At 33.9% G+C, this 17,314-nt stretch overlaps 1 protein-coding gene across 1 annotated transcript in view; it reads left to right on the forward strand.

The window, feature by feature from the left end:
* The window catches only part of LOC117338457, a 158,843-nt gene extending 143,327 nt beyond the window's left edge, over positions 1 to 15,516 (forward strand). Inside the window, exons 28-34 of the mRNA XM_033899813.1 lie at positions 1,602 to 1,725; positions 2,142 to 2,227; positions 3,465 to 3,561; positions 4,494 to 4,584; positions 6,714 to 6,824; positions 7,170 to 7,239; positions 12,257 to 15,516. Coding sequence (XP_033755704.1) covers positions 1,602 to 1,725; positions 2,142 to 2,227; positions 3,465 to 3,561; positions 4,494 to 4,584; positions 6,714 to 6,824; positions 7,170 to 7,239; positions 12,257 to 12,277 — 600 coding nt within the window. The 3' untranslated portion in view covers positions 12,278 to 15,516. The remainder of the gene's footprint in view (positions 1 to 1,601; positions 1,726 to 2,141; positions 2,228 to 3,464; positions 3,562 to 4,493; positions 4,585 to 6,713; positions 6,825 to 7,169; positions 7,240 to 12,256) is intronic.
* Positions 15,517 to 17,314: the final 1,798 nt, after the last annotated feature.

Here is a 17,314-nt window from a genome sequence, read left to right on the forward strand (position 1 = left end):
TATGGTGGAGTCAAACACTCTTCATAGATGGAAGGGTCTTGTGGTGCTTTACCAAAATTGTGAATTTCATGACCCTGGGGTCTCACATTTGCCCCTGGGGAGGGGGTAAACTTTAGTATAGTTTATATAGGGAAATCACATTTTTGACTATTATTTGTTGGATTTGTATTGGAATTCATTCTAACCTGGATAACATTATCAGCATGGGATAACAGTTTGATGGTATGAATATGTTGGCCCTGACTGACCCCCAGGGGCTGATGGGCGGGGCTAAAAAGGGTCAAATTGACTGAAATTTCAAAAATCTTCTTCTCAATACCTATATAAGATAGAATCAAATACTTTTCATAGAAGGAAGGGTTTCATGGTGTTTTACTTAAACTGTGAATTTCATGACCCTTTGGGTATCACGTTTGCCCCTGGGGAGGGGGTAAACTTTACTATAGTTTATATAGGGAAATCACATTTTTGTATATTATTTGTTGGATTTGTATTGGAACTCATTCTAACCTGGTCAACATTATCAGCATGGGATAACAGTTTGATGGTATGCATATGTTGGCCCTGACTGACCCCCAGGGGCTGATGGGCGGGGCTAAAAAGGGTCAAATTGACTGAAATTTTAAAAATCTTCTTCTCTACTCTCATATTTGGTAGAATCAAAAACTCTCCATAGATGGAAGGGTCTTATGGTGCTTTACTAAAACTGTGAATTTTCAAAAATCTTCTTCTCAATACCTATATAAAATAGAATCAAATACTTTTCATAGAAGGAAGGGTTTCATGGTGTTTTACTTAAATTGTGAATTTCATGACCCTGGGGTCTCACGTTTGCCCCTAGGGAGAGGGTAAACTTTGCTATAGTTTATATAGGGAATTCATATTTTTGACAATCATTTGTTTTATTTCTATTGGAATTCATCAAGCTTCAAAAACAATATATACTTTCTTAAAATTATCAGCATGGGATGACAGCTTAATGATCAGCACATATTGGCCCTGACAGACCCCAAGGACTGATGGGTGGGGCCAAAAAGGGTCAATTAAATTAACTACAATATTTCAAATCTCAAGTGACCGTTAAGGCCCTTTGGGCCTCTTGTTTTAGTTTAACGTCCTAATTACAGCCAGAGTCTTTAAGGATGTTGCTGGTTTTTGGAGATGGAGGAAAGCCAGAGTACCCGGAGAAAAAACACTGACCGACAGTCAGCACCAGGCAATTTACCTGCCCCACATACGTGGGTTTCGAACTTGAGACCCAGAGTTGGAGGGCTAGTGATAAAGTGTCAGGACACCTTTACCACTCGGCCACTGAGGCTACATTTAAAGCAGCCAACCCAAATTGTATCAATATTCCTAATTAAATAAAATTCCCGAACTTTAAAAAAATTCTTTGAAAAAGCATTATTTTGTTTAAGGAAGAAATTAAACTCTTGGTTAAGGAATTTTTCTTAAATTCTGAAATGCTTAATTGTGGAAAATTTTCAGTTAAGGGATTTCTGTAAGTTAATTAATGTTTATAAAACTGCGATAAGCAGATATAGAGAGTGGCTGGAGATATTCTTTGTTTTCAAAGTTTTCCCGTTGTTTTTTACAAACAGCTCTCTATTTTGAATGCTGGTAAAATGTTGGAGAAGTTTTACACCGAGCGTGTCTTTCCGAAACTTTTGATGCCTGAGGTGGAATTCTGGGAAGGAAAAGGGTTGGAATATCGAGATTGGAGAGGTAGGTATACCACACAAAGTTTATCGAAAGGAAAATGAAAAAACAAATTTCATGGATAATTTAAGAGATTTTTAAAAAAAAAAAATTATTTTTGAAAGGAAAAAGAAAATTTGTTTTAAAAACTTTGTTCCAACTTTTAGAATCACAAGCTGTTATATGTTGTCATGATGGAGGTTAACAGAAAACTAATTTCTGTAGTGTCCATCCCTCTCTCTGTGATTTCATACATCCTCTGTGTCTAGATTTTCACATCATGCTCAGGCATATGGGATAATCTTTTTTTTTATAACACTAGAGTTCATAGAGCAGAGGTCAAGGTCCCCTTGAATATAGAGTTCAAAAGTGCAGAGGTCAAGGTCACCTTGAATAAAAATAGTACGTTTTTGCAGACAGTAATGATGATCTTGATGTTGCAGGACTTGCTAGCAAGAAATTTATAGAGATCTTCTCCAAGACCTTCCTAATCCCATTGGAGGATACAGATAACCATTTTGAACTTGAGGTGAGTTCAGATTGGGTTGATCCTTTTTTTAATTTTTTTTATTTAATGACGGAAAGATGTTTATTTTATACTCGGAAGGTGATTGAAAACTGTGTTTCAAGCTTTCGAAAAAATATATTGTTTCCTTTTTTAAGCAAAAAATGCAAGGACATTTTCCGACCATTCACTTTTCAGCAATGGGAAGAAAAGTTTCTGCTGTCATAATATCAATATTCATTTTGGTCTCAATAGTGCTGTTATACTGTAGGGAATCTCGATGTTAAAATGACTGAAAGGATTGAATGGGTAAAACATTGGCCATCCCTCAGACTGCCTGCAGTATCAGAGTGTTATTGAGACAAAAGTTGTCTTGATATTTTGACAGCTGACTTTACTCTTCATCACCAAATATCGTGAACGGTTGTCAAGGTTACGGCATTGCACTCTTTGCTTGACAAAGGAAATAAATGATTTTGAAAGCTGGCAAACACAGTTTTCAGTCACTGTTTGTGTTTAGGATAAAGATTTTTCCAACTCATATTTGTACCGATACCAGATAATTTTCAATTCAAACACTGAAGTGACTCTGTTGTGTGATTTACTTAAATACAACCTAGTGTATTCACTGCATTGACTTATAGTGGTAAATAGCTCCTCATTCAGAGGCATGGTGGTCTTGTGATAGGACGCAGCGCTACATGATTAAAGGGTCGCTAGTTCGATTCCCAAGAGGGGCATTGATTTGTATTCTTGAGCAAGATACTTCGCTCTATCTTGTTTCAGTCAGTTCAGCTGTATATTAGTATATGTGATATGTCAGTGCTGGAAATTTCAAATGGCAGCTCCGACTGCATGTTCCTCAGAGAGTTAAAAAAGAAATTGGCTGGTACCTAGAGCCCGGTAACTACAGATGAAAATTTGTATATTAGTATATGTGATATGTCAGTGCTGGAAATTACAAATTTTAAATGGCAGCTCCGACTGCATGCTCCTCAGGGAGTTGAGAAAGACATTGGCTGGTACCTAGAGGCTGGGTAATTTCAGATAAAAAATTGTGAACTGCTCTAAGACAGCCTTTGTTGCTTCGATGATGTGGTATATATGAAAATCTCAAATCATTATACATAAATTATTATCTATTGTTAAGGTGGAAATACAGTAAACCATTCTCATCGTTCAGACTACATGTTAACTTTAGGTTGAGTCTTTTGAAATTTCAAATCATTGCCAAAATGACACTGAATGCTCTTCTGTGCAGGTAAATCATATCAACATGGAGAGATACATCAAGATGGTTGCTTCGGGAGACTTCCACGATGACCTTGACCTTGTGACAGAGATTCACACACCTTCTGGTAGGAAAGGCAATATTCTAAAAATACTAATGTTGATGTAATACCAAAACTCGTTATCTAACAACATCATCTTCTTCAGTTGAACCATATATCCAAGATTCATGATGGTTGCTCTGTAGATTGCCTTGGTTGATTTTTTGGATTTGTTCAAATATTTGACCTTCAACATTTTCAAGGTCATTGAAGTCAAATATATCCAAATTGAAAACAAATCTTTAGGATAATGAAATTTAAGGTCACAATGATCAACTCTCTTTATATATTGTATGTGGTAGAAACTGCTGGTTATTTTCCACTTGGCTAGAAATGACTTGTGTGTCATATTTGAATTTATTTGAATAGTGATACAGTACAGAATTTACATGCTTCCTTGACATTCTTTTGAAATTCAATATTAAAATTATGAACATTATTGAGTAGTGGGGTTATCAGTCCCCTATTGGTGAATCCGAGGGGACTATATAACTTTACTTTTACCAATATGCCTTGAAGCATGGCTGAGAAAAGTGCAGAAAATTGAGAGGACGTCTTTTCGCATGTCGTCCGTCAACTCAGTTTTCCGCACTTTTCTTAGCCATGCTTCAAGGTATGTTGATAAAAGTTGGTATGTAACTTCAGTATGAGTAGCTTCAGATCAAGTTCGAGTTTCGGGGTTTTTGGGTCAAGGTCAAGGTCACTGTTACTATTTTAAGCGGGGGCCAATAGGGGACATGTATTGCTTCAGCAATACCTAGCATGCTTGTAACACCTCCAATCTGCATATTGGCATTTCTTTCAATCTACTTTCAAATAGTTTCTCTGTCACCTCCAAGGCATCACTGACAAGTTAAATTCATTGTCATCTCTACTCGTATAATGCTTGGTTTGTATCAAAATATTTTATGTGTCTTTTGTATGGTCCTTTTGAAGCTTGTGTTTGTTTGATGTAACAGGTGAAGTGAGTGCCAAGGCTCCTCAGATGGATCTTCATTTCTTCGACCCTAGCCAGGTGATTCTTCAGACAACAAGATACCACACACCAAGGTATGTCTGTCTGATCAGGCTGTTGTTGTCTCTATTGAAGACAAGGGGCCGCGATAGCTCACTCAGTTAGAGTACCGACCACACACCAAGGTATGTCTGTCTTATCAGGCTGTTATTGTCTCTATTGAAGACAAGGGGCCGCGATAGCTCCCTCAGTTAGAGTACAGACCACACACCAAGGTATGTCTGTCTGATCAGGCTGTTGTTGTCTCTATTGAAGACAAGGGGCCGCGATAGCTCCCTCAGTTAGAGTACCGACCACACACCAAGGTATGTCCGTCTTATCGGGCTGTTATTGTCTCTATTGAAGACAAGGGGCCGCGATAGCTCCTTCAGTTAGAGTACCGACCACACACCAAGGTATGTCTGTCTTATCAGGCTGTTATTGTCTCTATTGAAGACAAGGGGCCGCGATAGCTCCTTCAGTTAGAGTACCATGTTCGTCTTATCAGGCTGTTATTGTCTCTATTGAAGACAAGGGGCCGCGATAGCTCCCTCAGTTAGAGTACAGACCACACACCCAGGTATGTCTGTCTTATCAGGCTGTTATTGTCTCTATTGAAGACAAGGGGCCGCGATAGCTCCTTCAGTTAGAGTACCGACCACACACCAAGGTATGTCTGTCTTATCAGGCTGTTATTGTCTCTATTGAAGACAAGGGACCGCGATAGCTCACTCAGTTAGAGTACAGACCACATAGTCTCCGGTATGTCTGTCTTATCAGGCTGTTATTGTCTCTATCGAAGACAAGGGGCCGCGATAGCTCCCTCAGTTAGAGTACCGACCACACACCCAGGTATGTCTGTCTTATCAGGCTGTTATTGTCTCTATCGAAGACAAGGGGCCTTGATAGCTCACTCAGCTAGAGTACCGACCACACACCCAGGTATGTCTGTCTGATCAGGCTGTTATTGTCTCTATTGAAGACAAGGGGCTGCGATAGCTCACTCATTTAGAGCACTGACCACATACTGTCAGGTGAAGATCTGAGGTGAATGAATGAAAGTATTCAGTATTAATACTGAATTCAGTATTTTGGAGAGAAAAAAATCCCCTCCTCCCCTAAGGGCCAATGTTAAAATTTGACAAAACCAGCTATTTCAGTATTTCTGGAACCGGAACACTTTCACCCACAGAAGTGTGTGGTTCGACATATTCCCTACCTGTGTTGGTCTGTGTTTCTCTGGAAGCTGAGAAACAGTAAAGTCTGTGCTGCCAAGGTTGTGTCCTTGGGAAAGACACTTTACCCTAATTGCTCTGGATGGCATGTGATTTATGTTGTTCAGTGAGGTAGTCACCAACTACTACAATAAGATCCCTCGCCTCAAAATTACCCTGGTTGTTCACGGGGCGATAAACCCAGTAAACAGTCAATCACACAAACATTATTGAAGGATCTTGTCCTTGTCCCGATTCGGGAAAATATCTTTTTTTAAGTCTGTCATCTCATAAAGCTATTAGGAAATTGAATTCAACGACCCTTCAATAAGATAGATAAAGATAGAAAAAAGATAGAAAAGTATGGATCTTGCTTGTAAGGTCAGCAATTTTGTCTGCAGCCAGCTATGTACATTTCATGCTCTGTGTCAGATTTAGCATAAGCTATCATACATATGGTAAAACAGTGGTTGGAGATTATCCTTGAGAAGATTTTCGTTACCCTGTTCTGACCGGACTCAGTATAAGTTGAGAACCAATCCACCATACTGGCAAAGAGGTGGAGCCCAATAATGGATATCAAGATGAAATATTAAAATTAAATGTTTTTTAACTGAATTTGATTAATATCATCTTAAGAACCAGAAAAACAAACATTTGACGAAAAAAGAATGTATGGACATCCATTTGTGATTTTGAGACAGGTCTCCAAGTGGGAAAAATGTTTGCAGTACAACTTAAGTAAGAATATTTTGCCATGAAAACTGATTATAATTATTCAGGTGAGTGAGAGCCTCTGGTTAAATTGAAAATCTACCCTATACTAAGTATCATTCACTTAATTCATGATGAAAGAAACATATTTCTTAATCAATGATATAGCGTAGGAATGGTAAACAACACAGGCCTTATGGACCTTTTAAGTTAAGGTAATTGTTTTGATAAATTGTCTTTTCTTTACATATTTTCAGGTCAAGATCCAAACCATGGAAACCAGTTTGGAAGGAACTTCAGTTTGACAAACTACAGATTCCGTTACCAATCCCTCATCCCGTTGTGATAGCTGTGCTCATATACAACAGGTAAATGAAGTGAAACCTGCTTAAACTGAAATCCAATTCATGAAGGAACCTGCTTAAACTGAAATCCAATTCATAAAGGAACCTGCTTAAACTGAAATCCAATTCATAAAAGAAACCTGCTTAAATTAAAATCCAATTCATAAAGAAATCTGCTTAAACTGAACTCCAAAAAAAAAGAACTGGTTTCCAACTATGAAAAATATGAAGCTCACTGGATTTTGTTCCAATCAAATTGAGGCTTAGATATATAATATACATGTACTTCTAATGCTTCGTCATCAGCTTGAATGTTTTGATAGATTTTTTTGCAGCTCCTTGATGATACTGACCTTTTTTGTGTTTCAGAGACCATGACCAGAACCCTATTGCTTATGAGGATGTGTACTGCCAGCGGATCCTTCGGGCCACGAAAGAGGTACCTTTTGTTCCTATGGGGGAATCTGTGTCCTCGGACATGTGTGATATTGAATTGAGTACTCCTGAAAATACTATAGACTCAGAACATACCTTCTGTCACTTAGCACAGCAGGAAAGAACTTTCTCGGAGGAAAACATGACCTATCCTTTCAATCACAGCCCCGTTCCTGAACGACGTGTCCAAGTTGTGGTCCATAGCATGTTAGACAGATCAGAGGGTCGGGGGCGGGCAAGGGTCAAAGGTCGAGGGGCGGAGCAAGAGAAAGATGATGGACAGGCTCGAGTTGTCTATGCAGAAAAAGAGAAAGACAACAGTTGTGTTGTAAACTTCAGTGATTTTGATAATGGTGACGATGACTCTACGATGGTGTGAGTTAACGATGTGACAGGGTCGAGAATAAAACCACAACTCGGTGCAAAGGGAAATTGTTCTATAAATACTCTCTGTTATGCAAGTTTACTCTCTGCTTAGGAAAAAAAAAAAACCTAGCAGAGATCGAATGGAAGCACAAATGCAGAGTATTGATGTTTTAATACATCATCACAAAGTTTGACCTCTTCGTAACCTCCAATGACTGACCGCTGAGGATATTTGCCTACCTTAGTGCTTTTTGCATAACTGAAGGCTATAAAACAACTGATTGTGCAATGAGTGACAGTCTTTGCAATCTTTCAAACCCAAATTTCTAGTTTTGATTGCCGAGATGTGATTGGCATTTAAGCTATAGAATAGAAAGAATAACAACAGGCACAAGATATATCTGTGCTATTTTGCATCACTTCATCTTTGCATTTTTAGCATGATTGCCTATTACAGAGAACACAACATTTATCATGCATTTATCCCGTCCCATGCTAAAACAAATATAAAATAACATCAGGTCTGAGGTACCAGTGCTATTTTCGTGCTATTTTTGCTAACTTGCTAACCTTACTTCCCACCTAGAAAAATCAATGCACATTTATTTAATTTACACAATGTTGGTTTACCACAAGCCTCGCTTTGATGTAGGGGGGAAAAGGGAGAGAAAAGAAAATGTCTGAATGAAGAATTGAAGGAAAGAGACTGAGAGAAAGAATGAAGGAGAAAGAAAGATTTTCTAGATGGACCTTGGTAGTAGTGTCTGTATTTGTGCCCCATCTTACAAACGTTATTAGGATTGTCCAAGTATTTTTGTGAGTCTGAAGTCTGTTTTCCTTTAGCTTTATACCAATACCCACTAGTCCTGATTCTGGTATGTTCAGTCTATCGGATCCAATGCCCAGTTTCATCTGGTGCCGATCCCCGACTTATAAGATGTGTTTTCTACTGTAGTGACGTTACTGGACCCTGGTCAGACCAGAACAGCATAATAGATGAAGAACACTATACCTTTCCCATTTATAAACATTTTTCTCCCTTAAAAATCTTCAAAACATTTTCTGAGGGAATTTGATTCCAAACAAAATTACATTGATTATTATTCTCCTTCCATATCCATCTTGGGTTTGTCCCGTTTTAATTGATATTCATTTTAATCATAATGATCTTATGAATATTCATTTTAATCATAATGATCTTATGAATATTCATTTTAATCATAATGATTTATGAATATTCATTTTAATCATAATGATTTATGAATATTCATTTTTACAAATAATTGAGAAAGAGCATCATAATATTTAATTATATACAATAGATTGCAGTTTTAAACATGAATATTTATTATTTAGTACATGTGTGGTATAAACCCTGTGATTTTCACATTCAGACTTGTACATCCATTTAACCTCTAGGCCTGCTTTCCCAGTTAATGTCCTTTTTAACAACAGCTAACATCATGAATTTAAATATCTACTATAATTTCTTAACTATGCCATGATTTTTATCTTGAAATATCTTTTGCGGGCTATCTGAGGAATTTACATAGATTTAGACAGATTTGAGCTCATATTATTTACACACAAATTTAAAGTCAAGATGTAAAAAGAAAATCAAAAGAAAAATAGTCTATAATGTACACTGGTCACATCTATTACAAATTCAACATCCGATTGGTTCACATACATCAAATAAATGTATTCATGATATGAATTTTACTGTTGTATCGCTCATTGACAATCTGCGGTGTAGATAATCTATTAATTATTTAACATTTTTTGAAAATATCTTATTTCACATCCGCTGAGTGCTACACAGGAAATTCAGTATAGTGCTACACAGGAAATTCAGTATTTCAATTAATTTGTCTTTAAAAAATTGGTATTTAATTTAATACTGATAGAAGAATTTATGTTTTCACCAACTGCACGAAAGTTTCCAAAGTAAATCGAGAAATCAAACTTTCACCAATCTTGATATTGTACAGCTTCAAAATAATTATCCAAAGTTCTTTATCAATTGGACTTGTTGAGCCTCAAGAACAAGTTTATGAAAATTTATTTCAAAACCAGGGGGAAAAAATAGAAAATATTACAGTACATGTACATTTCCAGCTTAAAACCTTTAATCTTAAAAAAGTTTCCTTCAAAAATAGGAAAATGGATTGTACAAATTATTTGATTTATAATGAATTAATGAATTAACTTGATCCATTAGTAAAGTTAGGCTTTAATTAACAGGCAAGCTTAATTAAAAATGTATTCTTGGTATGGTACTCATAACCTAGCAGAGCTATTAATCTTTTTTTTCCAAAAAGGGATTTGAAAAAAAAAAAAAATGTTAAAGAAGAAAACTGAAATGACAAAAATCTTTGATTAATTTAATGAACAAATGATAAAACTCATTCAGAAAAACCCTAAGGTTTTGGGGATGTTTCAGAAAAGGTTAAAAAAAATGTTTAAGTTGTTGCACTACATGAATCGCATTTAATTCATTAAAACTATAATAGTGTATGAAATCATGAAAATGATGTGGTGGCGGGGTCACTGGGATGTTTGTAATATTACAAGAATCAGGATCCAGAAGATGCTTGAATAAATCTTTAAGGCGACCTTCTCCACTAAACTTAATTAAAACGGCTAATAAATTGTCTCATTAGCTCACAAGCATTTTTGAGCTGTTACATAAGATTTTAAAACACCGTAGAACAGCACATACATATATAACTGTGTATACATATACATTTTTTGTATATATATATACATACATTGTATATCTAGTCTTCGTTTTTCGTCTTCCCAGCAGTCTCTCTTCAGTTTTACTATGCCTAATTTGTCTGCTTGTGCCAGTATTATTTACATCACTCTCCACAGTTCATATCAAATTCTTTATTAGCAGAACTGATTTGTTATTTTAGTAAATGCAATGTTTTCGTTAGTTATGTCATATTTATCAATGAATCTTAATCTCATTTTTTTTTTTTTTTTTAAATGTCAATTTATTTTTAATACTCTCTTTTTGTGTTTTTTGTTGTTGAATGTTTTGCTAGTATTTTTTTGTTTTTGACAGTATATTTTGCTTTTTCCCATCCTGGCTGGCAACATAATATAAATGGAGGCCTGGTTTAACATTTCATTTTGTATTCATGTGAGAAAAAGATCTTTAGAAATTGATGATTTTTTTGATTTTTTTTTTTGTTGAAAATCATTGATATTAATTGTTTTATGTATGTAGGCATATTTAGAATTTTAAAAGATACACGTACTCTGAAATCTTCAGGTTTCTACACTTCATAAAGCTTAAAATGTGTCCTCAACATGTAATTATAGCTAGTATCCAAGTCACTAAGTCTACTAATGAATCTATATAAACCTTTCCGCTCCATGAGATCTCCTCTATTATACTGCAATGAGCCCAAGGGGCTAAGACAAAAACATTTGGGCTCAAATATGTAGTGGGGCATAATACAGGACAATTCAAATAGTATTTGTTAGAATATAACAAAGAATATTGACATAGAAACCAAACCATTATTCAAACTCAAAATCACAAGGTCAAAATAGAAACGAATATATAGATCTCCATCGAGACTCCTGAAAAATTACAAGAATCGGACCAGGTATTCAGGAAGAGTAAGTGTCCTCAGCTTCATTTACGACACCTGTTGTACAAATGTAGGTCAAATCTGGGTTAAATAGGGTCAGTGCAATGAACATAGGTGTTTTTTTTCTCAGGTATGGACTTATTAATATATAGTTAAGGGTACTGTCTACCAGAATTTCTTTTTTCTTTGCTTTTAATGAAAACAAATGATCTTAACGGCAAATTTAGTGGTCAGATTTCAGTGTAAGATTATAGCCTTGGGAAAACTTAGATTTTATATGTTGTCTGTGCTTTGTTTCGTTTCTGTGGTGCAGTCAGCGGTTCAGTCTTTTCCTGATTTGTGCTGTGACAGAAGGATTCATAATTAAAAAAAAAAAAAAAAAAAAAATCTTATTTTTGATCCATTTTCACTCTTTTTCGATATTTTTTAATATGGAGACTTATTTGGGGGGGAAAAGATAAAAATAAATTAGCCGACAGGTAGCCATCTTGGATTTGGATTGTTACAGATAATTATTACTATTTCTTAGAAAGAAACACATCAGGTTTTTCTCAAATTTTAGATAAAGGTTCACCTTCATCCATTGTTTTTCATGTTCAATTCTAGGACTGGTGAAAAAGATCACTTAAAATTAAAATTTAAAACATTTAAGATTTCCACAATCTGCAGATAGAACTTGGATCCAAACAATTGGTTAATGAAGCAATATAGCACTGATAATTAAGAGCAAAGAGGAGATAGAATAGTTAGAGAAAAGGTCAAACTGACTTGGGTGGTGGGCATCAAAGCCCCTTTGAGATTTCTGGTTTTCCCAAATCTGCCTGCACTGACTAATTTAAAGAAAATGGCAGAAGTTCAATGAAATTTAATTTCATGCATGACTTGTTACGTTTTAACAATTAGTTCATGCATAATTTGCTTTTTGTATGAAATATTGATGATAGTTATCTTGATTGTTTTGTTTTGTTACTTGCATGATTATTAATGTGTTCAGTTTAATTGAGTATTTTTTTTTTTTTTTTTTTTTACAAACTATGCAATTTTCAGGTGAAGGCCCATGCAGAATGACGTTCCCAGGGGTATCATTTGTATACTGTTCTGCACTCTACGGTATAATTGGTTTCTTTAGCTCGAATTTTAATGTGCTGTACGTAACGCACTATCTCTGCACTTTCTAATTCTTCTTCAGATTGTATAGTTTTCATTAACCAAGAACCCTGTCATTTTTTACAATAGATAGCTTTGAAACCTTAGTATACTGTCATCATTTGTCTAGAAGAATATTGGCATAATAAAGAAATTTGATTATATATCAGCATAACATTGTTAAAATAAATAAATAAATAAATTAAAAATGATGTTTGGAAAAATTATTTTGGGAGAGGGAAAATTTATAAAGAATTGACCCTTGACAGAAAGTGTCAGTAAAAAGAATTAATGTCATTGGAACAAGGGGCAGTATATAGAGGTTTTACTTTTCAAGTTATGTGAACTTTACAGAAGCTTAAGCAGATGTTTCTGATTAAGGGGAATTTAATTAAAGTGTTAGTATGATCTGAGCACTTTACAGATCACGTCAAGATGTTTATATGAAAATATTTCTTGATGAAAAATATCTTAAATTATCAAATCTTTAACCACTTTGGAACTGCTTTGACAGAGTAGAAAAAAAACGGACAATTTACTTGAGGAATTATTTTCTCAAATTAAATCTTCGTTATACAAATTATCATATTTACTTCTTCAGAAAGTATTTTAAACAGTGTCTGCATGTGGTTGAATTGTATTATTAACACCATTTAAATTAAAATTTACACATTAAGATGGACATATTCAAATATGACATATTTTCCTGCTGAGAGAAATAAACTTTGGTGGTAACCACTGTACAAATTTGAAACCATAATTTTCAAAGTACTTTTACCATGACAGGTAAATAATATGTTTGGACCTTGACATTTCAGTTTAGATATTTTCCCCCATGTGACAAAGTCAACAAAATTTTTAGTGTGTAATTGAATTTTAATTATTATAATTTTTTGTTTGAAATTGCTCAAGAATTTAAAATGATGTTTTAAGGAGGTGATCGAGATAATATTTGTGACTTGTGTGGTAAAAGCTATGTTAAAATGTTATTTTGCTTGTTCAAGAGTAGGAAAAGAACACCCAAAGAGGTACTTTTGACAAGAAATTCTGTATGATAGAGTTATCTCCCCTTGTTTATTTTGTGGTTTTTTTTTTTTAGTAATGTTTTCATTGTATTGTTGGTTGCATTATTTCTTTTTCGAGGTGTCTTAACATTTCTGGAATATTGTTTATGTATGTGATTTTTCTTTCTTTTTTCTTTTTTTTTCTTTCAATTTAAATGTATGTATCAAGTTCCGAGTTGAATAGATGACAAAAATTTGATCAAGTTTACATAACATTTTAAAATTTATATATTTAGTAATTTTCTAGATGTACCTTAAAATAATTAGCGGAGTCATTCATTTATGATGTGCAAATCTGATAACTAGTCACACAGCAAGCTTGACTCAATTGTACAATATACAAATTACAGTCGGTAATCCTAGTCTGACTGTGAAATACCAGGCCGTTTATTACAAAAGAAAATGCATAATCAAACAATTATACAAATGTCAGAGATTTTTAGAGTCAAGACATTTATTTTATTGTGTTTCCAGTGATGTACATACTGGAAATACAACAAAGCGTCACAAATTGACTTGATTGTGTCTTTCCCTGGATGAACCAACCGAATAGCAATAAAGTTCACCCTATCTTGTCATTTAAAAGAAGAATGTGAAACATGTTGTTATGTGAGTTATATATTCAATATAAAACAAGAGACACCGAAACATCTTCTTTGGTAAAAATGTCAGCATCTTACTGATCACAATCTGAGAAGATTTATCATTTCAATGTGTGGCTGCATTGATCATGATTTTCTAATTTTAAGCATAATATTCTAGTTTTATTTTCCATCTGATGAAAACACTTTAAAATGACTGAATAAACCAAAAAATGACTATAAAAAACAAAAAAAAATTGACTAAATAGCAAAATTGACTAATTACTAATGGGATGTTATATGAATGAATTTAATTGTTTTAATCACATTTTGAATCTCTTTAAAAAAAATTGACCCTAATGAGCTATCTATCAGCTTAACCATGGCCATTCAGTTTCTTAAGGGTGTTCTGCTATCATAAGATACATGTATAGGATTTGAATCACTATATGTTTAAATAGTATATTACAGTATCAATATTGTTAGTACAGAATTTGATACCATACAAATATAACCATTGTGTTTTGTAGTAGTGAATTTTTTTCTGAAAATCTGTTACAATTTCAAGTCTTCAAATTCTATAGGTTAAGTGCCAATTTTAATTTTAATTTGACAATAGCTTGTATGTCGTTATACATTAGTGCCTGCTTTCTTGCTGTAAATTGAGGTCACACTATAAAAATTATTTTTACTATACACAAGAAATATATACTGATACATGTAGTTATTCCTTGAAGGCTTTTTGCACAAACAAGTTTAGTATTGAGCAAGCTGCATTAGAAATTGATAGCGTTCCACAGCATGTGCTAGTTATATCACCATCTTCACAGTTTAAATATATATAATGTATTCTTATTGTTTTTTGTGGTTGCACTTTGGGTCCTATTTGCATGCATGTATTCTTGTCCTGTAGACCTATTTGCAGGTTTCTCTCAGACCAGAATTTCAAATGTACATTATCTGATCAAGGGGACATAACTCTTGTTCCTTGCCTCTTCTTACAAAGGGACATAACTCTGTTCCTCTTGAATTTTCTTGAAATCTTGCTCCTGTATAAAATGTACTTAAAATTTATGATGTTTTTGTTAACTTCTCTATGCAATTAATTTAATTTGAACATAAAACACACGTTTTGAATTCTGCTTGTTTTAGAATTATTAATCAAAGATGGATAGAATAGTATATAGAATGGAATTTTTTTAAATACAGTTGAATTCATTATCTCGAACTCGGACAACGCAAACTCAAATCTCAGTTCTTACAGCAAAAATTCTATATAGAATATACTTTGTTACCTCAAAAATGTGGGAAATAATGAAGTTTTTATGACCTTTACTGACTTCAAGGTGACAAGGTTCCACTGTAATTTCAAATCATTCTATTTTATGCATTCATTTTGGGTGACTTAACTAAATGAAAAACCAAGATCTCTCTTCAGTTGATTTTAAATTGTGGGCTTTGTGTGTGAATATTAAATCTGATTATCAACACAGAAAATTAACATCCATTTCTATAATTGTTTTTTCTCTCATTGGTATGTTTCTGATTATTTTGTGCCTTGCTAATTTTTGGCGCTTTATTTAGGATGATTATCTTCCTACTAAACGGTTGTGATCTTGGCTTGTGTTGTTCACATTAATATCACAATAATCTGCACATGTGGTTGTATGGTATAGTATAATCTATTTTAACATGATGTGAAACGGGCAAATATAGTTTTATATTTAAGGGATATTGATCAGAAACATTTTAGGATTAGAAAAACATGCTGACGATTTATGTAAGAATTTTTACTATAGAGACACAGTTGATAAATACAACTGAAACACCAATGGCTTCCATGTATAGTTGTATCTTGTAAACTTGGAAAAATTCTGTACAATTTTTTTTTTTTTGCAAATTTGCAGATTTCTGTAATTAAGAAAATGTATTATTATGATCTTCTTGTTTCTATAAAGCTTAGCATTCATCTTTAGGGTTATTCTTAATTGTTGATAAGAATGAAAAAAATTATAATTCTATAAGAAAGGTTAAAAATATACTATTTTTTATCGTCTCTTTTTTTACTGTATTTATCCTTCAATAAGCCTGGGGGGACAAAATAAGCTCAAACTCTAGCTTTTTTCATTTCTTCTGAGCTACAATGGGTTGTAGAAAGCTTATGATTAGACACTGGTTTATTATCAGACATGGGCTTATTATCAGACATGGGCTTATTACCAGACATGGGCTTATTATCAGACATGGACTTATTACCAGACATGGGCTTATTATCAGACATGGGCTTATTTACCAGACATGGGCTTATTATCAGACATGGGCTTATTATCAGACATGGACTTATTACCAGACATGGGCTTATTATCAGACATGGACTTATTACCAGACATGGGCTTATTACCTGATAAATATGGCAATTAGATGCAGATTTTTGTCATTTGACAAAATATGAAAAAAATCTGTCTTATCCGTTACTCCAATCAGCAATATTTCATGAGTGAATTTAGTTGATCACTTTTTTGTCAGAGATAAATTTTTGCTAAATTTGTGGAAATGAAATCATTTAAATCTTCCATAGCTATTTAACATTAGTTTTGAAATATTTGTTGTATCATGAAATAATTATTAAGTGTTCCTAGATATAATCTGTGTCCATTGTTAGTTTATACACAAAAATGTACAATATTTCAGTTTCACTTTAATTGTGAGTTACTTCATTCACAAATTTTGAAAAAAGGTCAGATTTGACAGGTTTCACTATCCTCTTAAGAGAGGCCATTCACAGCTATGAATGTCTGGTAAAGGTTACCACTATTGTAACCTTTTTGAATAAAAATTCTTAGATATGAACAAGTAAATGAATGTATTCATGAAAACTATGTGTTTTGCAACATCCCTGCCAACTTTGTGAAATATTTTGTTGTTGATCTTAAATCATTGGTAATTTATATTTATGATTATCGTATTGTTGACAAGGGGAAAAACATTATTCATCTATCAACAGTTTGCATAATGTTTCTTTCACAGATGGTGGTACATCTTCATATGCATTTTTTCTGCTGATATTTGATTTTGGAATGAAAAAACTATATACTTGTACATTTTTTATTTGTATTTAGTGTTAAAATGTTTAACTTGTCGTTATATATTATACCAGAATGCTACAGTGAAACCTGACTTATATTGCCCCCATCTACTGGTCATGTTAGACAGGACGTCAGAATACAAAGGATAAGGATAAGACAGCCACAGGAGACAGAATATCAGAATCCAGTTGTGTCAGGTTAGACAGGTTGTCAGAATAAACAGGGGTT

Source organism: Pecten maximus, chromosome 1, assembly GCF_902652985.1.
Source record: "Pecten maximus chromosome 1, xPecMax1.1, whole genome shotgun sequence".
Taxonomy (NCBI): Eukaryota; Metazoa; Mollusca; class Bivalvia; order Pectinida; family Pectinidae; genus Pecten; species Pecten maximus.